Source organism: Streptopelia decaocto, assembly GCF_964273445.1.
Source record: "Streptopelia decaocto genome assembly, chromosome: 17".
NCBI lineage: Eukaryota > Metazoa > Chordata > Aves > Columbiformes > Columbidae > Streptopelia > Streptopelia decaocto.
In genome coordinates this window covers 11292338-11317460 of record NC_138672.1, presented here as the reverse complement: position 1 = coordinate 11317460, position 25123 = coordinate 11292338, and the positions used below count along the sequence as shown (strand labels likewise).

General features: G+C 54.6%; 1 protein-coding gene across 4 annotated transcripts in view; it reads left to right on the top strand.

Annotated features, from left to right (window-relative positions):
• NR6A1 (nuclear receptor subfamily 6 group A member 1) overlaps window positions 1–25123 on the top strand; it is a 67860-nt gene that overhangs the window by 30945 nt on the left and 11792 nt on the right. For 2 of the 4 annotated variants that reach the window (XM_082067943.1, XM_082067941.1), the window contains 4 exons: window positions 19431–19661; window positions 21955–22010; window positions 23919–24076; window positions 24892–25119. In XM_082067943.1, the coding sequence (XP_081924069.1) occupies window positions 19431–19661; window positions 21955–22010; window positions 23919–24076; window positions 24892–25119 (673 nt within the window). The remainder of the gene's footprint in view (window positions 1–19430; window positions 19662–21954; window positions 22011–23918; window positions 24077–24891; window positions 25120–25123) is intronic. The other 2 variants (XM_082067942.1, XM_082067944.1) reach the window with 1 other exon arrangement.

Below are 25123 nucleotides of genomic sequence, written 5' to 3'. Positions count from 1 at the left end.
GGGTACTCAGGGCCGGCTGCCTGACGCAAGGACGGGCAGCTCTAAAACTTCAGGACTAAGAGTGGTAAACCAATTTTAAAATTTGCAGAAATAATATAAAAGTCCTCAAATACGAAATGCTAGGGTCTAGAAAAAGGAACAGTGTTTTTGACGTAGCGTATAAATATACTCACATCCCAATCTCCACATGCCTCTCTCTGTCTCCCACGCCGGAGATGGTCTCCAAGTTGTTTGAATATTTTGGGGTTCATCCTAATTTTATTTCTCTCCTTCTCAAAACACTGGGTCCTCCTCGGTTGGGTGTACCTTGCAGTGACTAACCTAGAACCGTGTTTCCCGGGATCTGTGGAAACCGTCGTTTCCGGTGGGATGGAGCGGCCGTGAGCAGGCTCCGCGGGCACGGGCAGCGCGCTGTTCCTGCAGGCAGGAGCCGGGCCTGCAGGACCCTGTCGCCTGTGACGGGGCTGGGGGACAACGCGGGGGTCTGACCCGGTTTGTCACCCCTCAGCCGTTTTACAATACTGTAATCAACCTGGGGTTAGATTTTACTGCATAAAATTTACCCAAGTCAAAAGGGAAAAGCAGCAAAGAGCTGTTGAGGCATCTAAAAGAGGTAACGCCGGCGCTCCCCTGTGCTGCTCCCAGTTATTCCACAGTCCTCTGGCAGTTCAGTCCTGGAGAAAACTGACAAGGCAGGGGAAGGAGGAGGGAAGAACCTTCCAGCAGGTTTGCTCAGATCCAATAGGCTCGACCCAGCCAGACAAGCCGTTCCCGTGGCTGAGGGCTGTGCTAAGCTGGGTCACTGCTGCGCTGCATTCGCCTCCCTGTTGGGAGCGTGGGACGAGGTCTGGTCACCGTTCCTCCTTGCTGAAGACTGCGGATGGAGTTGTGCAAACCCAAGCCCATGGTGAGCAGGTCCTGGCGCTGCCGGAGCCGCGAGTCCCGCGCGGCACAGCCCGAGCTGCCCGGGGCACCGCGCCGTCCCCGCGGCACCGCGCCGTCCCCGCAGCACTGCGTCCCGTCCCCGCGGCACCGTGTCCCGTCCCCGGGGCACCGCGCCGTCCCCGCGGCACCGCGTCCCGTCCCCGGGGCACCGCGCCGTCCCCGCGGCACCGCGTCCCGTCCCCGCGGCACCGCGCCGTCCCCGCGGCACCGCGTCCCGTCCGCCCGTCGCTGGCCCTGCCCTGCCCTGGGAAACCCAACCGTGTCTGCTGTCGAGTTCATTCAGACAGACTGTAAAACAAAGTATGTGAGAAAATAGTTTGGGAAAAGTTAATTTGGGTCAAAGAGGGATTAACAGGAAATAGTTTCTACTTGTACATCCTTCTGCTAAGAAGTAAGCAAGGAAAAGCTTGAAAATAAACCTTGTTGAGCCCATTTTTTTGAGTTGTTTTGTATGTGCTTTGTGCTTTTAGTAGCTGTCATTACTTAAATCCATCCAGCTCAATGAGGAGAGGAAGCAGATTCAGTTTGAGAGCAAATGCAAAGTGAAAACTTTGGCCAGTGGCATGATGAAAGGGATAAGTGTAGGTAGAGTGGGATTAAAGAGGAGTATTCTTGGTATTGACCACATAGTTCCGAGGCCTCTGCTTTAACATTATGTGCAGTCTTATTTAAAGCTAATTTTGTGTCTCTTTTGCATGAAAAAGGAAGGAGAACGTTTATTTTTGAAAAAATCAACATGAAACTGACTGAAATAGGAATGGTTTGACAGGATTGTGTGAGGGCTCACTATGAAACTTGAGGAGCAGCATCAGCAGGCGCCGCGTCAGGAAGAGCCCTGGGACGGGGGCGTCTCCCCGTGGCAAACAGCGCGGCCCTTCGCTCGGTGCATGCGCTCTTCTCTCTGCTTTACAACCTTGGGTAAAAAAGCGGCCTGTAAAAGCGGAATTACACGGGCCTTCCAGAGCATTCCCGTTTATTCCCATTGCAACGCATCCCGCACACACGGCAGCGCGGTGATTTACAGCGCGGTGCGGCGCGGCCACAGCTGCAGGGCGGGCTGGGCAGTGTCAGGTGTCCTCAGGGCAGCTTGAATTCTCTCACTCGAGGAGAAAACAAGGGGGAAAAATGAAAGCGTAAGAGCAAACCCAAGGAACAAGTCAGCAGAAGAGCCAGAAACGGGGCCTGCTAACTCCGCGCGTGTGTTTGGTGTTTAGGGTATGGCGGCAGTATTAATGACAAAGGAATTGGCTCAGTGTCCCCAGTTCAGCCCTGGAGGACGCAGGTCTGAGTGCGAGCGGGCGCTCGTGCCCCGGCTGCGCCGGCGCGTCCCGGCCGTGCTCCGCTCGCTGCCTGTCACCTCCTGTACCCGTCAACGGCAGAAAGAATTTTTGTCATGCTGCTTCATGAATGAAGTCTGTGCTCGCAAAGAGCATGAGAATCCGCTCTGACGTGTGCATTGTCACAAAGCCGCTGATGCTGTTGGCAATCATAAAAACTAAACTATACTTTCATCCCATTTTCCGTTCCACCTCCGAGGAGGTGCAGAGCCTGGTTTCGGTTTGTCATGGTGTTCTTTTCCCGGCTGCTGCTAAAATGCTTTGGATTGTGGAGAGCAACCAGGCCTTTGCTTTTAGCATCATTCAAACCCCTTCCATTTAGAAACCATTCTGATATCTTGGTGGTTTTTTTTCTTCTTTGTCTTTTTTTTAACTACTAAGGAAATTTGCATGAAAATGGAATCATTGTTTCTGAAGAGTTCCATCTGCTCCTGCTGCTTATTCTGTAGCTGGAGTCATAATCCTCTGTTTGTGAAATTTCCCATTGAAGAGATTTTAGGCTTGTTATAGTTTCATTTCAGAACAGAAGAAATATAGATGCTTCACCTAAAAAAAAAGAAAAGCCTTGAGATGACATCAGAACTACTGGTGCGTCTGCAGTCAATACACTGTGATTCCACAGGGACCGGGTGAATAGGAAATAGGACAGTACGTGAGATGCGCGCGGCATGGGCTGGAAAGGCATTTCTGCACAGCCTGCGAGCCTTGGCTGGGCGGAAGGAGGGAAGGAAGGAGCATTTTCTGGGTGGCTCGGCGTGTTTCTGTTGGTCAGAGTCGAAGGGCAGGGTTGATTTGGGTTATAGGGATGCTGAAACCAGCCAGAGGGACGCGAGCAAAGTCCCTGCGGAGGAGCTTTGGGCAGGAGGCGCAGGCAGAGGCTCCAGCGCTGGGTGTCCCGGGGCCGCTCCCAGCCCTGCGTCGGCTTCGCAGGGACATTCTGCCCACGAGAACTGGATTTGTTGTTGTTGTTCTAGTTCCCTCTGTTCTGGGATTTATGCATTTTACATACATTTCCTTGTAACGCCATGCTTGCGCATGTAAATGCTGCATGTAAATGCTGAACACGTTCTTCTGGTGGAAGAGGTGAGGAGTGGAGCATCCCTGTGCTGGGAGGTGACTCTTGTCCTGCCAGGACCTCTGTCCCTGTGCGGAACTGCTGCAGGAGGGGGGCCGGGCACCCCCAGCGCGGGGTCCCACCTCCCGGGGGTGGCACGTCACCGTACGGACCCGAGCGCGGATGGTGACAACGCGTGTGGCTGCGACGAGCCCTCGTTCCAAAGAGGTTCTGAGAGAATCCGTGACCTCTTTCTGCATCCTCATTTACGGGATTGTTTTCTGCACCACGTGCGGTGTTCGTGAAAAGCATTGCGAATGTATGAGCTAGGCTGTGTTTAAAGAAGGCAACGCATGGTTCTGCTTGGGAGAAACAACTCGTCTCGAACATTTGGCATTTTCTCCATTAAACCATGGTGTGCACGTGTACCCGTGTGCAGCGTGTGCGCTTGAGGACCTGCCGCTGGGTGCAGCTTCCAGAACAGTCTTCTCACCTTCAGCAGCCTGGATTCACACGGCTCTGCTGGTTTCTGCTCTTGGGTGTCCCGTCCCCTGCTCTCGGGTGTCCTGTCCCCTGCTTTTGGGTGTCCCGTCCCCTGCTCTCGGGTGTCCCGTTCCCCATGTGAGGGCTGTCCCAGGACGTTCCTCCTTCGCCCAGCGCTGAGCTGAGTCCCCTGGCCAGTCCCTCGATGAATTGTTTGAGCTTCTCCCCATCTATTGGCCACCGAACTCTCTACCCCTCATAAAATCTCTCCTTACACTATCCCTTCACAGGCATAGGCTCCTGTAGGTTGTTGTTTCGCAGCTCTGCCTGCAGCTCGAGCATAATCTTTAGCAGTTTTTCAGCTAGGAGTACAGATCAGCTGTATCATTTCCCCCTTTGGGGACAAAGGGCAGCCGATCCCAGCAGACCCGCGTGCTTTGCGTGCAGCCGTGCGTTGTCAGCTCCACAGGAAATACACTCAGCCAAACAGTCGTAATTACGTACAGCTTCCACCTCCGTGCCCTTCTGTTCTGCAGCACGTCAGCGCCCAGGCACCAGTTCTTCAGGAGAGCTTGCCTCGTGTGCCTCGGCCCACTCAGCCTCTTGCTCCCATGTTGCCAGCTTCCCTTCCTCCTCCATCCTGGGCCTTCAGCGCCATTTAAAGACACCAGTGGGGTCTCGTCAGGCGGTGCCACCGCGGTTTGTGTGTCCGGAGCGGGGAGGGGCCGCGGGGCGGCCCGGAGCCCCCGCTGCACACGCGGCTCTCGCCACGGCCGGCCCGGCACCCGCGGGGCTCGTGACCCGGACACGGGCTGCAACGGGAGACACGGGCCGGGATAATGGACCGTGTTCCGTGGACACGGAATGCTTTTACGGGACAAGCTACTGCTGGTCTTCAAGCACAAAGAAATACTGGCGAATGGATATGTAGATACTGTTCTGAAAAATGAAAGAATGTCACTTCTTCAAGGGGGAAAAGCCTCTGCAAAAGTTTGTTATCCATTCTGTGCCTTTGTTTTTGAGGAGAGGTCTCTTTCCCCGTCCGACAGCCTCGGGAGCACGCGGGTGTGTTCAGCGTGTTCGGCTCTGCCGCCCTGGGTGGGTTTTCGCAGGTGAAGCGCGGGCTCTGCCGGCTCCGCCGGGCGGCTGCGGCTCTTCCCGTGTCCCCGCGGGCCGGGTGGAACACCGGCTGGAACACCGCGTTTGAGCTGCGATAGTGCGTAAACACCGTCCAGAGCATAGGTGTTCCTATTGCTGTTTGCATATAAATCCTCTGGTTTTTAAAATAATTCTGCTCTTATTTCCGCATGCAGAAACACAGCAACTCACATGTATGACCCAAGCACGAATTCTGCACAGCTACAGCCGAGTTATAAATGAGACTAGAAATTACATGTAGCTCTGTGATTTAATTTTCTCTGACATATTGAGTCTATGTTTTAGCCTACAGAACTCCACAGCTGTGCCCTAATTCTCTCTTCCTTGTGATCTCGACGCTGCCTTTTAAGGCGCTGCTATTCCTGGCGCCCAGCGGGACGCGTGTCCGCCCGTCCCCCCGCGCTGCTCCGCGGGGCAGAGCTGCCCCCGCACCGCCGGTGTGCGCCCAGCGCTCCGGAGCCGCTTCGCGGGTGGATGGGACCAGATCGGAGCACTGAGTATTCTACACAACAGTACATATTAAGGTGTGGGTGCAGGGATTCCTCTGTGCTTGCTGAGGGCATAAAGGGAAACGTTTGTATTTTTGTTACAAATAATAAGCAATCATGTAACTAGGTTTCAGCCAGACTTATATTCGGGATGGAAAAGATGAATGTCTTTTTTTGCTTTAAATAAGAGCATCGCTGCCCTGTGGGTATTTATATTCCGTTTTCTTAAGAGGCGTCTGTGTCTGTAGAACTATATAAACCCAGCTCTAGATTTAACCAGCTACTGACTGTGTTTTCACTCTGCTGTGGCCTTTATCTGACATCTTGCATTTGCTCCTATAAATGTAGTGCAAGCATAGTTGCTGAATTTGGGCTGGAAGCTTGCTGGGTGTGATTGGGCCTGTTCACACACGGCAGCACCCGCGCCGCGCTCAGATCATGGGGCTGAGCGTGCAGAGCGGCTCCGGTGAGCAGCGCAGGCGGCTCCGGTGGTACGTGCGCTGCAAAGTCATCACAGCGCAGCACAAACGGCCCCGTATCCTCTGCCGATAAGATGCCTGGTGCTAAGCTCTGGGAGGCTTTATTTGCCTTGTTTTCAAGGTATATGATAAAAGCACTAACACAGATTTTAATTTTTAACTTTCGAAAGATGAGAAGGCTTATCTTAAATAAGCAACGTGAAAATAGAATACATTTGGAATTTCAAAAATGTAATGCTGAGGTCCCGGAGCTGTTGTCGGGGCAGATCATTTTAATTCCCAGTCTGAACAGTGCGTGTTTCCTCTGACACCATCTCGCGTTGCTCGCGGCCCCCAGCGCTGCGGGGGATCCCCGCGGTTGCCCCGTGCACAGCTCTGTCTGTCCGTCTGTCCCGGCGCAGCACGCGCGGACACGCTCAGCCCCGGGAGGAGCGGCGGGAGCTGGGGGTTTGGACACCTTGCGGGTTCCCGTTACCCGCAGCGGAGCTGGCGGGACGGGCAGCGGCGCCGGGTCGCCGGGAGGCGCCGTGTTGCTCCGGCGTTTGCCGTGCCCGGGGTGCGGCTCAGGACACGCTTAATGAGGGGCAATCAACCCCCTAATTGAGGGGCCGTGGTCCCGGCAGCCGGGGGAGCGGCGGTTCCTTCGCGGGGTCATTTGCACGCATGGCGTCGTCCGCGCGGATGCCGGAGCTCCGCGGCGAGGGATGTTCTGAGCAGAGCAGCAGCAAACCGGTCTGGTCCTGGATCCGCACGTCCCTTCTGTGTTTAGATGTCTTAATGAGCCGGGCTTCTGTGGTCAGGGCTGCTGACAGGAGGGAAAAGGGGAAAATAAAATATGTGTGTAGGGAAGTGTGGTGGGAAGAGCTTTCCACAACGCTCATGGCTCTTCATGTCCTGGGGACAAAGTTAGAGGAATTCAAAGAAACGAAACCGCTTGGCTGGCTGTGACAAATCACAGCATTGTTACATTGCGTTTAATGTATTTTAATTGACTCTGGGTTTGTCCCCCGTTGGTTTTACAGTGCTGTCATCTGGAAGACAAGATATCGAGCTCTGCTTTCCCGGGAGAGCTGTGCTGGGATCCGCTCTGGTTCTGTCTGGAAGACCAGCCTTGGTGTGAACTGGATAATTATAGTGTAAATGAACCCGAGCAAGTGTAGGTTTGTGAGGTATCTTCTAAAGTGAGTAAAATAATGACCAGCTACCAATTAAGTGAGCATGAGGTGGGATCATGTGCGAAATAGCATGTGAAAATGTAGTTAAGGACTGTATGTGAGACGCATACGTAGGGATCAACCTGACATCCAAAACATTAGTTCCACCACATGGAATAAGCTCTGGACTCGGAAGCAGACACTGGCACGGGGCAAATCCTCTGCCGCTCCCGCGGGGAAGGAGCTGGTGGTTACAGACCCATCTTCTGTGAACCAGCCGCAAAGGAGAACGAGGACACACTGTTTGAATGGGCTTGGTGAAGACGGGGCTACTGGGGTGGGAGATTCCTGTTTGTCCCCCGGGCGTGCGGAGGAGCGCGGGGTGTCCCAGTTCCCCTGGGCTGCAGCGCTGGGAGCCTGGCTGTGCTCCTCCTGCGTGCTCCGGTTCCCCTGGGCTGCGGCGCTGGGAGCCCGGCTGGGCTCCTCCTGCGTGCTCCGTCTGCTCAGTGCGTGTTGGGCTGGGTTTGTGCAACACGACCACTTTTCTCCCCATTTGTGGAGCTGAGGGAAAACCCCGTTTATCTTGGAGCTACCCAGTTATATAGAACAGTTTTATGACTATAGGAATTTAATCCTGAAAATGTGTTGCAGTCCTGGGGACTCATGTTAAGAACAGCCCATTGCAGCTGTAACCAGTATGGACTCGCTTTCCTCCTGAACTACGCTATCTTATTACCATAGATTTAAATATTTGATTTACAAAATGTTGCCGCCTGATTCTCCAGTAGTATCATATAAGACACATCACAATAGATACTGAGTTTAAAGATTATTTTAAATGGCTTTAATACAGGCAGAGGTCAGAAAAGGCAAGATAACAGCGAAAGAGGCTATGTCAAAAAGTAATTAGAGCAGGACAAATGGATTGTGCAGGCATGTCGAAGGCTGTTATTTCTGTAGGCAGTGAGTAGGAAAGGTGTTAATGTAATGTGACAGATCTGGAGCAAAAATGAGGGTGCAGGGAAAACAAATAGGAGCTGACCAATGGAATGGCTTAAATGGTGAGGTTTGCTTTAACATAATTTGATTACACATGAAAGAAATGTTTAGTGTAGTTTCTTTGAAAATCTAATTGTCTGAAATACTGCGTGTTCGGTCAGTCTTTGCACCCGAAGGAGCCGTCCCGGCTCCCGGCAGCCTCGCGCTGTCACCGGTGAAGCGCCGGCCCCGCGCGGCCGCACAGCGGGCGAGCGGCACGGACGGTTTCCCCGGCGTCTGCCGGAACCGGCTCCTGCGCTCACGTACGTCTCCCTTTGGGACCCCGTGCTGCCACGGCGGTGGGATCTGGGACCAGGAGCTGCAGAAATGATGTGGAAATGGAGAATCTGGTTTATCTGGAGGAAACGAACAGGGTCAGGTTTAGCAGAAGGAACACAGGAGGTGGCTGTTCAGAGGGAGAGCGGTGTCAGTGGGAGGGGGGCAGCAAGGCAGAAGTGTCCCGGATATCCAGCCTGCTCCAACAGAACAGACAGAACAACAAGATTGAGTTTGCTGAGCCCAGGTGTTGGCAGAGTTGAGATCAGAAGCTGGGAATTCTGGTGATGTTTGTTTCTTCCACGGGATAAGCTGCTTTCTGAATGGATCAATTCTTGGCCGTTTAGCAGGGGACAAAAGGGAGGCCTGTGGGTGCTGTCAGCGTGTGCCAGACGCTCCCCCGGCGCTTTGTGCCCGTTCTTGTAAGTTCTGGGGGGACACTTCTGCTCAGCTTTTCCTTTCCTTGTAAAACAAGAAACTAGCATTGCAAACTTCAGCAAGTTAAATGTAATACTCAAACAAGATCGGCAAAAAGAGACATTTTAAATAGCTACTCCCAATGACAGAAAAGCTAATTGCAGTAAAAATAAGACCAAAGGGCCAACCAGCCTGCTAGCAGGAGTCGTTTGTGTCCTGGTCACCTAAGGAGCATCCAGGGCCGGTGGCAGTGTGTCAGAGCCCGTGGCTGGTGGGTGGCCAGGAGGGCCCAGAGCTCAGCCCGGAGCTGGGGGTTCGCTCCCGAGGACAGGAAAAGCTGATTTTAAAGTCTCGGTTTGTATCGTTATCGCACTCAGCTCTCCGCTGTGACAAGGATGGCACAGCGCAGGCTCCGTGCCCCCGTGTCACTGTCAGGGCTGCGGGGCCTCTCGGGGTGACACCGCGGCGGGGCCGTCCGTCCGTCCGTCTGTCGGATGCTGCCATCTCCCGTCCAGCTGCCAGCCAGAGCCAGCCCTGCTCGGGCTGTGGCTCTGCCACCGTCACCGCACGCTTTCTGCAAAGGGTTCAGAATGGAGCTCGATTGCCTGCTCATAGAAACGTAAAGCTTCTCCCTTTGCAATTCTCCTTTCTTGTACTTGCCCACTAGGGCAGTTAAACCATATACTCCTCATGCCTACAATCCCATTTGTTTTCCCTTTTTCCTCTCCAAGGAGCCCTTCACCTCCTCCTGCCTGTCCCCTCTCACACAGAGCGGGCGCCCCTGTTTGTCACCCGGCAAGCCGCGGTCAGACACGGTTGCGAGCTGCGGTCAGACACGGTCACAAACCGCGGTCAGACATGGTCACAAACCGCGGTCAGACATGGTCACAAACCGCGGTCAGACACGGTCGCAAGCCGCGGTCAGACACGGTCGCAAGCCACTCGGTTGACGGGGGTGGCAAACTCAGTGCCAGGCAGATAAAAATGTAAATAAACAGATAAAAGTGGACGTTTGATAAAAGGTTTCTTTTTGCACAACAACCTCTCAAACTAGTAAGAAGGAGGAAAATGCTTCATTTTATGTGCACCAAGAGAATACCTTCAGCAGAATTACCAGCACCGTGTTCCTGGGGCAGAGGAATTACCCGCATCTGTGACGAAGCTGCTGTCACAACACTTCTCGGAAGTCAGGCAGATGTTTATGACCATTTTTTGCAGTTCCTTCCGTAGCTTCTGTAAACAATTTTATTTTAATTTGTTAATTGTCTCTGAACTATCTGTACACGTGGGGTGAGGGGAGGAGTCTGGGATTTCCTTGTGCACGATCTGTTGCTTGAAATCATCTGCCCTTCAGTGTTTGAGCTGGGCCTGTGTCACGCGCGGTGACGTGGAGGCAGCTCTTGGTTTAGTCGCCTTCGGCACCGCGATGCGCTCGGTTTTGTCGTCCGCAGCTCGGACTTTGTTCGTGCCACAAAGGGGCCGATGTCTCAAACTGCGTTGACACAACAGAGCCCCGATTGTCATGAAAATGGGCAAAGCCTGGCTGGAGCCTGGAGAACTATGGGCCGGGGGTGGGGGGAGAGGCTGGAGGAAGGGGCTGCCTGTCCGCTGTCCCGGGAGAGCCCGGCCTCCTGCTGCCCGTGCCCGGCCCTTATGGCCATCGTGTCAAGACAATAAATCCACTGCAGGCAGCAGTGTCACTTGTCAAGTTTTTGGCAATGGTTTTGGCTTTTACTGATATAAACTGGTGTTATTCCAGAATTTTAGATGTCAGTTACAATAGCATCGGCTGTTTCTGTTTGGGGTGGGAATTGGCTGATTCAGGCTCAAATAAGAACCAGCCACTTTGTTTTTCCTTTCACCGGGCTGGCTGTGAGGCTGTTTGGTTCAGACAACGGAATTAATCCTCCTTGTCTCTGCTGCCCTCTGCCCATTCCTAGTTTGGCCTCTCAATTTACAGGACAGTTCCAGGTCTCTGCAATTATTTTCTTCCCTTAAGGGTTAATTATGGACAAACTGTGACCAGTATTCTATGTGAGTTTTGCTAATTTTGGAAGATTTAAGCTGTTTGGTCAATTATCCTTTTTCCCGGCCAGGTTTTGTCTCTACTCGCCATTGTTTGTGAATTAGCAGGGTTCGGTGTATCTCTGGTTTGAGTCCCAGCAGCAGTTATGTGCACAACTTCATGCTGACCTGTTATCCCGAGATGAAGTAGCTTTATTTCAGCTGGCTGTGTCCACGTCGCGCCGCGGCGTTACCGAACGAGCGCTCTGCGCTCTGGTCACAGCTCCCCGAGGGGCGCCGGAGCGAGCCCGGCGCTCGCGGGGGACGAAGAATGCGGAGCTTTGGGAGCAGGCGCAATCGCGAGCAGCTGTGTCAATAGTGCGGGGGCACCTGGGCCGTGCGCTGCGAGGGCAGGACCAGCTCCTCGCGCAGCCCCGCTCGGGTGACCCCCGATGGCAAAGAGGAGAGGTCAATCCGAAGAGCGTGTCAAGGACCGGCGCAGCGACTTTACAGATTTACAGCGTAAGCAAACCGGAGACCTGGCCCAGTGCACGACTGGTTAGCGACAGCTCGCTCCTGCAGAAATGCTGGGTTAAGAATGGGATTATGAAAGGTGGAATGCCAGAAAGGTTGGGGTTGGCAGGCACCTCTGAGCCCGTCTGGCCCCCCCCGCCCGAGGGCCCTGCTGGGGCACGGTGCCCAGCCCGCAGGACGCCGCTCAGCTCTGCTCTGGCGTGCACGGGGGTGTTATTTGCATTGCTGGATGTCACCAGAAAGCAATAAAATTTCAGGCTTGGGATCGAGTGAAATATGACCTCTTTTGTTGCCTCTGCGCTTTGTTTATTTTAAGTCAACCATTTCTCAGAGCATGGTTGAGCCCCGCGGTCCTCAGGATGAGGAACAGAGGCAGATCTGGCTTTTGAACTGGGCCGGTGTAGACATCTGGAGCACAGGCTGAACTGGGCATTAGCAGGAATGTTTTTGGCCCTGGTGTGGTGAGCGTGGGGCTGGGCTTGGCCCAACCCAGCTGAGCCCTGGGACAGGTTATCGGGCATCCCACGTTTGCAGCACACGGGAGCCGCACAGCATCCGGTGCTGAGTTCATCCCGGAGGAGGATGAAGGAGCAGAAGAACTTCATGAAAGCGGTAACTGCTGCAGAGGAACACGTGGCTGTGTGTGGCAGAGCTCACCGTTACCAGGGCTGCCGCCGTGGGACCCGTTTTGGGGCGGGTAGATCAGTGATGGATTTTTTGTTATGAAGGCTTGTGGTGCCACCCAGTTTGGAGGCAGAGATGATCTGCCTCAGGAGCACAGGCAGCATGGACTGTTCTTATGAGAGAGAGGAATTGGGAAAAGATGAAACACCAAATACATCACGTAGTGTTTTTCATCATAATGCTGATTTCCTTGTTGGAGCTATGGCCAGTGTGGTTTTAACTCCATTCTAGCACTAGTGCTGCTGGAACTGTTTCCATCAGGAAGGTGAACGCCAGCTCACTGACCACAGTGTGGATCATACTGTTGAGTTCTGATCGTCTGACTGACCTTTGTGCTTGTCCGTCACCAGCCGCCCGCGCACCAGCCCTACCCGGCCAGCGTGTCTCGGCACACGCTCGCTCCTTGTGCCACCGCTCGGTTCGGGTCCCTGGTCCATGTCCCCGCGCTGGTGAGTGCGGTGCGGGCAGCGCTGCCCGCCGTGTGCTGCTGCCTGTGTTTGCTTGGCCACAGAGCAGACTCGGTCGTTAAAATCAACCATTAAGTTTTGGCCAATAGTTGTTACCTGCTTAGAGAAATCCTTTTCATACTACAGAGCCCGTTTTTCTCTTGCCGTGCGTTCATCCCGTCCCGCGGCAGCCGGTTGTCTCGGCCGTGCGAGGAGCTCGGGGATCCTCGGGCAGGTCGCGGCCGCTGCGGGGCCGAGGCCGCGGGCCGGGAGGCGGCGGGGGACCCGCGCGGGGCGGCCCCTTGGCGGCGGGGCCGGGGCGGGCCGGCCCGTGACATCACGGCTCGTTAGCATAGGGCCGGCCCCGGGCCGCGATGGCCGAGCCGGGCTGCCCGCGCCGCTGGCCCCGCTCCCCGCCGGGCCCGGCCATGAGGCGGCCCTGAGCGCGGCCGGGGGGATGAAGCGGGACTCGACCTGCATGGAAGGTGAGCGGGGGCGCGGGTTGCGGGTCCGTCCCCGCAGCCGCCCCGGGGCTGCCCCGTCCCAGCGCCCGGGGGTGCGGGGCCCGGGTTGGGTTGGGGTTCTGCGGCGGGGCTGCGGCAGCGAAGCAGCCGGGAAGGGTCTTTCCTTGTCTTTCTTCCCGCGGCCCCGCCGCCTTCCGCCGCGCACCGCGTTCTGCAGCTGGAAAAAAGGCATTCGTTTGGTTTGTGGCTTAATTTGTTTATATTTTAAACTTCCTAATCCCATTGACCATCTGGTAGAGCTTTTTTTAGCATTGTTAATTATTGATAGTATCGGGGTCATGTAGGCACTTGATAACGTAGCTCCATCTCTCCCGAGGCTAATACTAGTCCACAGATATTTTACAGCTTGTTTTCTCCCTGTGATTGAGGGCAGTGGCACAGCTTCCCTCAGAGTGAGGACAAAATACTCCGGGGGAGCACACGGCATGTTTGGGTCGCACACGTTTGGAGAAGTCATCATTCTCAGCGTGCCCAGGCCCTGCCTCCTCGCAGGCAGGGACTTCTGCGGTTTGTTGTTTTAAGCGTAGATTTTCTTAGTTCTGCATCATTCTCAGTCGTTGCACATCTAGACAAATAGGTCCAACATAATTATTTTTAGGCCGGCAAGTCAGCTTTTAATCTTACTGCTTTGGAACGTATCTGTTTTTAGAAAGAGTGTAAACCAGATTTAATTTGGAGCGTATGGCTGGAGCAAGGGCAGGGAACTGTGCGAAAGCCTTTTCTTAAATTGGATTAGGGAAAGCTGATCACCTGGGAGAGCGGCGGGGGCCGGGGGTGCTGCGGGAGCTGCGGCGGGGCCGGGCTGCGGGAGCGGCGGGCGGCCGGGGGTGCTGCGGGAGCGGCGGCGGGGCCGGGCTGCGGGAGCGGCGGCGGGGCCGGGCTGCGGGAGCGGCGGCGGGGCCGGGCTGCGGGAGCGGCGGCAGCTGCGGCGGGGCCGGGCTGCGGGAGCGGCGGCGGCTCCCGCAGGGCCGGGGCGCGTTTGGGCCGGGGGCTTTTGTCCCGAACTCTTTGTGCTGCAGGGAAGGATCCGGCCCCGTCCTGCCCGTCCGCACAATGGGGCGGGCGACGGCCCCTGCGGGACGGGGTGCGGGGTCCCAGCCCGCCGGGAGAGGCGGCATTTACAGATGAGGTTTTGATATGCAAATGTGTTGGGTCCAGGCCCGCGGAAGGGAAGGGTGATGGGTTTCATCAGCTGCATCTCTTGATTTATACCCACACGAAAAAAAAAAGCAGCCGATGATTTCTGGCTTTGTTTGTTTGTTTTTGTGAGGGTTTTCTGCTCACTGAACTCTTCTTTGGCAGGAATAAAATCAGTGTGGAATAAGACTGTAAGTTTGCTTTTGAATTACTGGAGAGACCAAAGCTGAGATGCACTGGCGTGTCTCAGCATTTCTCCTCTTTTCAATACTCTGTTGGTGCTTTTTAAACCACAGCCGCACTCTCTGTCTGTCAGTACAACATCTTTTTACAGTAAGAATAAGGTTGCAGCAACCTCTTTCTTCTCCCATCCGCCTCCCTTTTTTTTAAGGACTTGAGGAGGCTTGTCCATTTAAATTAACCTTTATCCCAGCTGGGCACACAAATGTTTTTGTTTTAGTTCACAGAGGGTTAATTCTGTTGGGGCTCACGCTCTGCCGGCCTGATCCGGAGCAGCACAATCTGCTCTTTGAGCCCGGCCTGGCCAGGCAGGACTCTGGTGCCTTCCCCGCACCCAGCGAGGGGCTGGGACCCCCATGTGTGGGCGCGGGGGGGGACACACCCCCGCACGTTGTGCCCGTGGGCTCGGCGGCTGCTGTCCCAGGACAAACCACCCAACAGAAAATTTAACCCGTGTTCATCGATTATAAGTTAGAGAAAAGGCCCTTAAGCAAACGCGCCTGGTTTTGGGGGTGGGCTTGTTTGGCCAATGCAGCACTCCGTGGGGAGGGGGGCGACCCCAGTTCTTTGGACTGAATTTAACAAGGTGTTTTTCTTGAAACTAAAAATTGACTATGAAAAAAGTTAAGAAAGATGGGGGAAAAGAAGACATTTGCTTGTGTTTGAGGCGTCATCAGAGGTGAGTGAGATTTTGTTGGGATTAAAGTAACATGTGTGTCCCCTCCCCAAACAGCTGGGATTGAGCAGACTGAGATTTAGACACAGCTCAAGGTACCATGGGCCATGTTATGATAGGGTGAGTCAATCACCAAGCAAGTAAATGATACACAGTTGAAAAGATGTTGAATATATCAATGAATTGCAGTGCTGAGTGTCATCTCTAATCTTTTATTAGCTGTATAAGGTTTTTTTAGCTGAAAAATCTCATTCTGTTGCTCAAATGGGAAGTTTTGCAGTTTTCCATGTCCTCCCTCTGGCTCTTCAGCAGGACCGGGTCCAGCACCGTCTGCTCGGGGGGTTGTGCCTTCGCTTTTGGCCTCGCTCTAGGAAATAAAGTCTTTGTTTCTGCTCTATTATAAAGCACCTCAGTTACAACCACGCAAGCTGCCTGCGGGGCTCTCAGCCTTATTTCCAGGGTAGGGCTCTGGCGGGGGGCTGGGTGCCGTGCCGGGAGGGCTGGGTGCCGTGCCGGGAGGGCTGGGTGCCGTGCCGGGAGGGCTGGGTGCCGTGCCGGGAGGGCTGGGTGCCGTGCCGGAGGGCTGGGTGCCGTGCCGGAGGGCTGGGTGCTGTCGTCCTCCTCCTCCTGGCAGCGGGATGAAGGCCGCGTCCTCGGGAGCTGCTCGGCGGGGCAGGTGGGGCCTCGCTGAAGGCCGGACCTGTGTCCCGGTACTTTAATTTATTTGCCATGTATTTTATATGCTTGTTCGTGCGCTTGAGTGTTTTCTGAATGTCTTTGCTGTGTGCTTCAGCAGGATTCAGAGGTGTTTCCTTTTGGGAATTTGTAGGAATTTAACTTTTTAAATTATCAAGACTGCTCATTTTGTGGAGGGGAAAAGCAGGTCTTAAAAATAAGTGTATTGCTTGTACCATTTGCCTTATAAAACATAGGCAAGTGGAGATTTCTTCACTTTCTCACACCATCTTCTGTGACTCTTGTGTAACATCATAATATTATCGGAGAATTTACATTGTATTAAAATGTGCTATGAAACCTACCATGACCTTTGAAAACAATACGTCCTTTAATGTGGCTTCGGGGAGGGGTGAGCGAGGGAGTAGCCATAAAAATCTTCAGGGTTCAAGATGAGGTTGAGATTTTTGTGAGTGCTTTTGTCGTAGCAGCAACTGTTTGATTTAGTGGCCCCCGCTACAATGGGCTGGGAGAACAAAGCCAGAATATCCCGAGTACGAGTCGGTTAAATGTAGGACCCATCAGGAAAACTGAGGTGGGGGAGCTTCCTCAGCTCGCTCCCTCCGAAATAAAACACGTGCAAGGTATTTGGAAAAACTTACCGACTGCTTTGTTTCTTAACCTACGTTGTTGTGTGTGGCTTTTGAAAGCAGAGGAATCGGTGAGACGAGAGGTAACAGAGCCGGGGGGGGCTACTTGCTTTAAAATTGCTATACTTTGTGTTGTGATATTCGAGTGAAATGTCAAGGTTAAGGGAGTTCGGAGCACCCCCAGCGTAAAACTGCTTGAAATGTGCCCGTGTTTCACCATTTCCGCAGAGTTCGCTGGCTGTGCCCCGCGGTCGCCTGCACAAGGCGCTTGCGTTAAGTAGGGTGAAAAACAGCAGATCTAGCAAACCTGGCTTGGACGTGGGGCCTGCACCGTGGTTTTAAACCCCTGAAACTCTACGGCTTTGTGTAGGTAATTATTTTTTATCTACCCATTTTGTTTGAGCAGCAGTTTGTGGGGTACGTGGGCACTTCCACCTCCAGTCCCGGGGGTCCGTGTCTTTGTTCGCCGTGTGCCGCTGGGCTGCGGCGGGTTTGGATCTGGAAATATGCACCCAATGAACAGGGAGGTGTGTGCGGCGATTGTGCCCGTGGGGCCATTCGCACCCCCTCGCTGCCCCCCTGCTCGCGGGAGATGGGACGGCGAGAGAAGGATCCTGATTCTCCTCTCTTTAGTCGTCCCTCCTCCCATGTTCGCCAGGCATGGGCCTTTTCTTCCCACAACAAAACCGCAGCGCCTGGCAATGAGCCTCATGTCCATCCCGGGGTGAGGGGGGAGCCCCGGCCCCGCGGACCCCGGCCTGGGCGCCGCCGCCGCCCCGCGGCCCCTCTGCCTCTCGCCGGGTGCGCGAGCCGGCGGTTTCGGGCTCCGAGTGCCCGGGCGAGCGCGGCCGCTGCTGCCGACCCCGGGGTCCCCGCGGTTTATGGCGCTGCTGTGGGAGCAGGGGGAGGGCCGGGAGTTAAGCCGGGGCTGAGCTGGGCCTTGCAGATAGAGGACTCTTGTGTCGCAGGCTAATCCCCCGACTCCCGCTCCGCGCTTATCAGATCGCTGAGGGTAGAGATTATGCAATTGGGGACTACAAAGTCATGTTTAGCTGCCTCCCTTCGGCGAGATGCTCCGATAGCTCCCGCTCTGTGCCAGCGTTCCTGGGGGGCTGTGTTAAGCACATACCTGAGGTCGTCTGTCCTGTAAAACTGGGAATGTTTTAGTGAGGTGATGACACCACAGATGTTTCTTTAGTTAAAGTTTACGTTTCCTTCATTCATCTCTTTATTTTAAGGTTTTATAACAATGGCAGTGAAACTTGCATAAAAGTGCAAATTCGCCTGCTGTGTGTTAGCAAAACTTTTAAAGATTAAGATGAATTGTTTATGGTTTTTACTGGGTTTAAACTGTGGAGGAAACTGCCCATGAATAAGAGCAGCTGGTTTAGATTTTTATTTGACTTGTGTAACTGAAAGTTGGTTTCATTTCTGATACATTTGGCTCGCTTATTTCTATTGGGTTTACGTGCTCTCCAGTAGTAAGAAGCTACTCGCTGGTTTGTCAGGTTGCTTGGGCTTTATCAAGATTGGAGAGGACTTCACTGTGACTTCCACGGCCTGCGGCTCCAGCCGCCCCGCAGGTAAAACCAGCTTTATCTGGGAGAGCTCCCTGGTCGGAGCTGAGTGAGGAAAGCCAGGCCTGGCCTTGTGGTGCTGGGGTGAGTCTGAACCAGCTCGTCCTCACGAGCCGGCGCTGCCCTGGGGCCTGGCTGGTTTCACAGCCCTGCTGCTCCCAGCGCTGCGCCGGCTTCTTCCTCCCTCCCTGCTCCAGCCGGGCTCTTCTTTAGAGCAATCACGTCAGGTGCTTTATCTCTCTTGAATTTGCCCATTGGAGGCGGCATGGTTGCACCTTCATGCCGAGAAATACCAGCAGTAATGTTTTAACCAGCACCCCAGGGAAATGCGTGACAGTGAAAACCAGAAGTGTGGTTCCTGGAGCCCTGTTGCTCCAGACCAGAGCCGTGTCCTTTCAGTTCCTCGGTGCCTCTGCCGTCCTTGGCCAGGGTGAGCTAGTCCTGCAGGTTTGTGTGCACCCTGAAGGCACTGGAATGGTGCCCATCTTCAAAGCCAGCGCTGTTTGCAACATGGGGATGGTAATGGGTTAAACCCCTGGGGCGGGGAAGGCAGATTGGCCTGGCGGGTGAGGGGTTAAGCTGTTTGGCCGTGCTAAACATCTGCTGCAGGAAAAGCTGCTGGTGCAACTTGCTGGTATTATTTCCAGTGTAGCCGAGCTCTGATATGAAGCAAGGGTCAGGCCTCCCTCTGCACATGCTCCAAGATAACGAGGATCCATCTGGGTTGTTAACTACCTGGGCCTCTTTAGCCATCCTTCAATTTTCCTTTCCCTTTGATATTCATGTCTATGGGGATCCCTGCCCACTCTGTGGATCCCTGCTGATCCCTGCGGATCCCTGCGGATCCCTGCCTGCTCCAGAGGTCCCTCCCTGCTCACAGGTTCTCTCTGAGCTGTGCATCGTCCCTGCTCGGCCTCACAGGTGACGTTAGAGTCTTAAGATACTGAATTCGATATGACAGCTCCTGTTGCTGGGAGTCCTTCAATTTGCATTTTAGCCATCTTAAGGCCTTCCAAAGATCTGGAAAAGGACCAGGAAAATCACATCATTGCGGCTTAACTGTGCCATCATTTCTATAATAATAACGTCATTCACTGGGGTCTGGGTGGTGACTTGTGCCTTGAGGCTTTTGCTGGCGCTGCAGGAGGAAGCAAGGAGGTGAAGGAGGCGAGTGGGTCCCTCTGCTTGCCCCCCGGAATACGCGAGGTTGGATGGTATCTCACGTTCGTTGGTGTGTGCCAGGCACCGTTTGTGTACCTGCAGCCCCTGGTCTGTGTGGTTGGCGTAGGGCACGTCAGACCCTTCTTCCCCTCCAGGTTTGTGCCGCGCTCTGCTCTGCAGACGCCTGTCCGGGCAGGCACGGGCACCGAGACTTTCCCCATCCCCGCAGGAGAGTTTCTGATCGCTCGGTGAGGACGTTTTGTTGACCGCAAGCCTTTCTTCTTCTCCTCCAGATGAGCGGGTGGATCAGCGAACCTGCCTGATCTGCGGGGACAGAGCGACGGGGCTGCACTATGGGATCATCTCCTGCGAGGGCTGCAAGGGCTTCTTCAAACGCAGCATCTGCAACAAGCGGGTTTACAGATGCAGTCGGGACAAGAACTGCGTCATGTCACGCAAACAGCGCAACAGATGCCAGTACTGCCGCCTGCTCAAATGCCTCCAGATGGGGATGAACCGGAAAGGTAAAGAGAAGTGGGATTTTCCCTGGTGGACGAGCAGGCTGGGCCAGTGTCAGCAGCGCAGGCGCCCCCTGCTCAGCTGCCGTTTCCTAGTGCAGTTCTGCCCCTAAAATTGTGAATTTGTGAAAATTTGTGAAATTCTGCTCCTAAAAAAGTAAAACTTCAGCACATTTATGCATGGATAAAAAAAAATCTTGCTGAACTATTTTGTTGTATTGGAGGGAGAACCTGTATGAATTGAAAGCACGTGTAAATATTTGGAGAACTGATCACTGTGATGGCTTTTTTTCAGGAAAAATAACAGTTTTCCCTTCCTGACGGATCTGTCCTTGCATCCTGACTTGTGAATCTCTGGAAATGTTGCCACTCATTACAAGCAGAGATTTCTTGGTGTAATGGCAACAGCCAGGAGCCTGAGCAGCAGCAGATGCTGCTGTGGCACAGGGGTGCTTGGGGGGACAGCGGGAGGGGCCCTTTCCTGCCACCAAACCCAGGTGCCATCTCATGGTTTTTAAATGCAGCTATCGATGCCTTTAGCATCATCATTCATGTGAAAGCCGCCTGTCAAAAGCACTAAAACTCCCATAAATTTCCTGCAATCCACCAGGATCTTCCTTAGAAAATGCATCTGGGGCTGAGCTGGGCAGCTTATCTGCGGGCAGCTTTGGATAGGAAGTGCCTTGTGGAGCTGGCCTGGCTGGAGGAGGCCGGTGTGTGCCGCTCATCCCCGCCCGGGCAGCGGGGCTGCGGGGGGCGGGGGCGCTGGGACCTGCTCGGTGCCTGCGGTGGGTTTGTCACAGGGGCGCAGGGACATTGCTGAGCTCTGTGCGCTCGGCTCAGCCCGGCGGGGCGGCAGCGCCGGGAGCCGCCCGCTGCAGAGCTGCCGCCCGGTGCCCGCCTGTCCGCCCGCTGCGGAGCTGCCGCCCGGTGCCCGCCTGTCCGCCCGCTGCAGAGCTGCCGCCCGGTGCCCGCCTGTCCGCCTGCTGCAGAGCTGCCGCCCGGTGCCCGCCTGCCCGCCCGCCTGCCCGCCCGCTGCGGAGCTGCCGCCCGCTGCGGAGCTGCCGCCCGGTGCGGAGCTGCCGCCCGGTCCCCGCCTGCCCGCCCGGTGCCCGCCTGCCCGCCCGGTGCGGAGCTGCCGCCCGGTTCCCGCCTGCCCGCCCGGTGCCCGCCTGCCCGCCCGGTGCCCGCCTGCCCGCCCGGTGCCCCCGGTGCCGGCAGCGGCGCGCGCGGCTCAGGCGCGGGTGCGCAGCGCCCCCTGGCGGCCGCGGTGCGCAGTCCCTCCCGCCGCGGTGCCGCACGGTGCGGGCTGAGCCGCCCCCGCCCCGGGCCGGTTCCGCGCGGGGTTCGCGCCGCCGGCCGAGCCGGGTCGGTGTCAGCAGCCGCCGTTCCCGGGCGGGTGCGCGCAGCTCGGCCGCGCTGCGGCTGCCGGGGCTGAACCCGCCTGCGTGACCCTGAGCGCAGCGCTGGGGCAGACGGGTGGGTTTTGCTGAGGGTATCTGAAGTGGAGCAGCGAAGTGGCTTTTCTGCTGCAGAATATTTCTTTCCTTCGGTTTTGTGCCGTTTTGTGCCCCGGAGGGCCCCTGCAGCCCCGGTGCCGCGCAGGGGAGGCCGGCGGCAGCAGCAAGGTCACCGCACAGCTGGGACGAGGCTCCTGCCAAGTCTGGCCGGGTCGCGGTGGGAAAGAGATTGGGACCTGATAAAGGGGGACCCGGCCCGGGAGGGGAGGGAGCAGCGGAGCCCTCGGATGCCGTTTTCTGCAGAGCTGCTCTGCCGGTAAAGAGAAAAGCGGAAGGTGGAGAATCAGCCTTAAAAGGATAATCTCCTTAATTGGGCTTCGCTGGAGCTCCCTGGAAGTTGTTTATAGAGCCTTAAAAGTGCAGCTGCTGTGGTGAGAAACTGAGCTGCTCTTCTGAAATGAAACTGTGTAGTCCAGTCTAGTAACTTGAATTTTAAATCACAGGTGGCTTTCCATGTGCCATCTCCCAAATTGTCCTGGAATTCATGGTGCTAAAGGATGGCTATTCCCTCATTGTCAGTCACAGGAAGAAATCAAACTCCCTGAGTAATGCTTGTAGCCCCGCGGGTGTGTTTATGCCCTTTGGGTGAGGATCGTGGTGTGTGCTCCGTGAGCTCCCAGTGCCCTGGAAAGCACCGGAGGTTTCTGTGTAAACAGCTTGATGAACAAAATGGATCTTTCCAGATGTAAAGGTGTTTTTGAAAATAGCGTATACCTTCTCATGGCTTTCTGGCATACTGAACAGTAGCGTTCCTCACGAGGCCCGTTGTTGTCTTTCAGCAATCAGAGAGGATGGCATGCCAGGAGGCAGAAACAAAAGCATTGGACCTGTCCAGGTGAGCATGGCTGCTTCTCCGCGGCTCCCTTCAGCTGTCGCGGCCTTGGCCGTGGCCTTGGCGCGCGCACACACACACACACACACACACACGTTGGGGTGGTGGGCTCGTTGTGGGGTGGGGGTGAGATCAGTTTGGCGGAGCCTGTCTCGCCCTGCCGAGCCGTTCTGGCCTCCCGTGGCACAGCAGGGCTTTGGCTCCGCGCAGCGTTAGGAACACACCTCGTGAATGGGAGGCGTGTAAGTAAAGCTCAGGGCTTGCTGGTCCCCGAGGGGACCTGGCGCAGTCCCGCGGTACCTGTGTGACACCGGGCTGCGGCGTCACGGTGCTCTGTCCTTCCTGAGCCGCACAAGGACGTCTGTCCCTCCGCAGCTCCCAGTAAATCTCCCGGGCTGCCGGCTGCAATTCCTTCAGTTGTTGCAAACGGGGCACCCAGTAAATGTCTCGCTGATTGATGGTGCAGCTTGTCTGGAGATGTCTTGTAAAGCGCAAGGTAATTCAGCACAACAGCTTGTACCGCACGCCTGAGAAATGATGGCCGTTTCCAGCTCGCTTCTGGAAAAGCGGTCTTTTAAAAGTTTACTATTTATTTTAATAAAACAGAAAGAGCACTGAAGGCATTTCTGTGGCTCTGTGCCCTGAGGACGCTGCTCGCCCCGTTCCAGAAGCCCAGGGCAGCCCGGCAGCGGGTCCCTGCGCTCTGCAGGGCCGAGCCGACGCTGAGCGGGGCAGCCGAGCGTGGTCAGCACCACAGAGCCCGGCTCACGTCAGAGACGTGTCTTAGTAACGACAGGACATTCTGTGCTGTTTGCAGACATCGTATTTATAACAGCATTCGTTAGTGATTCTCAAAGCTTCTGTGAGTCTGTCAAGGAAGAGCAAACGTTTAATTTCTGGGCAGGTCACAGTTTTTGCTGCCTCCCTGAGCAGCGTGGCTGTAGTAAACCAGCCCTTTCGCTGGCTTAACGGGCCCTGGCTCACCTGGGACTCCTGTTGGACCATCGGTGATGCCAAGAGCTCCATTTCCTGGGGTGAGAATATTCAGCTGTTGCGCTCTTCGGATTCTGTACCTGGGGGAGCCAACCACGTTTTTCTGACCATTTTGCAAGACTGGAATAAACCATCTAGACAATGTTTAGCCCTTGGAAATGATGTTCAGAGTTCACTGCACTTTCTTGCAGCACACGAACTCGAGGTCTGTGTGGTTTTTGTGCCAGCCTCACTAAGGGTCATACACAGAATTAAAGACAAAAAGCCCAGAAATTGTCATGTTGTGTTATCCCCACTACTGATGCAACTTTTCTCCAGGAGCATACGCAGCTCTTTCTTGAAACTTTATACTTCAGTGAACTCCATCTCTTCTCATTTTTTTGGTCCATTTTAGTTTCCTGTCTGTTACTGGCTAATAGTTGTTTTACGTATTAGGTGCTTGATTACATTTTCCTGACTATATTTATATACGTCACCTCACCTCGCTCAGTTGCTCTATCAAAGCAGAGCTCAGCCCACCCTCCGTCTGCCTTTTCTTCAGCCGAGGGCTGAGTGATGTTCCCGCTGAACTGGCCTCAGTTACTCCCAGGTTTTTCACTGCGTGGCAGTGGCTGATTTACGGCTCATCGCTGTGTGTATTTGACATCGTCTTTTCATGTGTCCTTTCCCACCTACTGTGTTATCGTCACTTGAATTGTACCGCAGGCACTGGAGGTTGCCGCGATTAGCTGTAAATAGAATTTCTCGTGGATGTTGTTAAATGCAAAGGGAAGGCGTGAGATCTGCAGGAATGGCCAAGCCTTTCTCCTGCTGCGGGCGGTTCCGGCTCGGGATGTCGCTGCACGGTGTTCACGTACAGAGGTTCTGCCCTGTTTCTGTTCTCAGCTGAAGTAACCGTGATCATCCTGTATTTGACAGATATCAGAGGAAGAGATTGAGAGAATTATGTCTGGGCAAGAATTTGAGGGAGAGGCAAACATGTCATGGAGCAACAACGGCGACAGTGACCATAGTTCCCCTGGAAATGGAGTTTCTGAGAGCAACCAGCCTTCGCCCGTTTCCACTCCGTCTTCAAGGTGGGAATGACCCCTGGAAGAGTCTTGTATGACAGCGACCTTGGCCGTCTTTCCGTGGGTTGGTACGGTGGGTCAGTGTAGGAAAAGCACCCAGCGAGTGCATCTTTATGTGAACCGAGCATCCTGCAGAGCCCTGTGGCTGAGAATGTTCGAACAGATCAGTCGCTGGCTTGAAAGGCGGTGAACTGCGAGGGGGATGCTCATGAGCAAACGAAAAAGGAGGCAACGTTGAGTTCAAATTATATTTAAAATATGTATCTTGTATTAGTATTTTTTTCTGCTGGTGATGGGAACTTGATTACTTCTCACTGCTCATTCTGCATAAGCTCTTTTTCTGCACTGTGCTCAGATTTTGAAATCAAATGTCCCCATTTAGGTTGCCAGTTGACAGTGTTACGTAAAAGTCAGTTGCAGCCTTTGATTATGAACATGGCGAAAATCTCAGACTTGCATTCCCTCTGCTTTCAGTTGTGTTTTAAGCTGGGAGATATTTGTGTTCCCTGGCTGTGTAAATACTTAATTCAGAGTCCTGAGTTCTGGCCCTCTGAGGAAGCTGGGCTGGAGATGCTTTGTGCAGTTAGTTCTGACCTCCGTTAAGTGGAACTAGTGCTGAGCCAGGCTCAACGTGAGGTGAGTGTGAGGCGTCTGGTCTGCACGCTCTCAATTATTTCCAGCATAGGGTTTAAATACAAAGGCATTTTCCATTCTGTTTGTTCCTTCCTATTTTCATTAACATTTCTGATGGAGCTGAGTGCAACGTTTTGATGAATTGGGTGGAATTTTTGGAGTATATTGAAAAGCTTTTCCTTTTCCAGTAGGTCTGTGGAGCTGAACGGATTCGCCGCACTCAGGGATCAGTATATCGGGACGCCGGTGTCCACGCACTATCAGTACCTCCCGCACCTTTTTAGCTATTCTGCGCACTCGGCTCTGATGCCCCCCCAGACGCGCAGCCTGGACCCCCAGTCGCACAGTCTGATCAATCAGCTGGTGTCGGCGGAGGACGTGGAGCCGCTGGGCACGCCAATGCTCATCGAGGACGGGTGA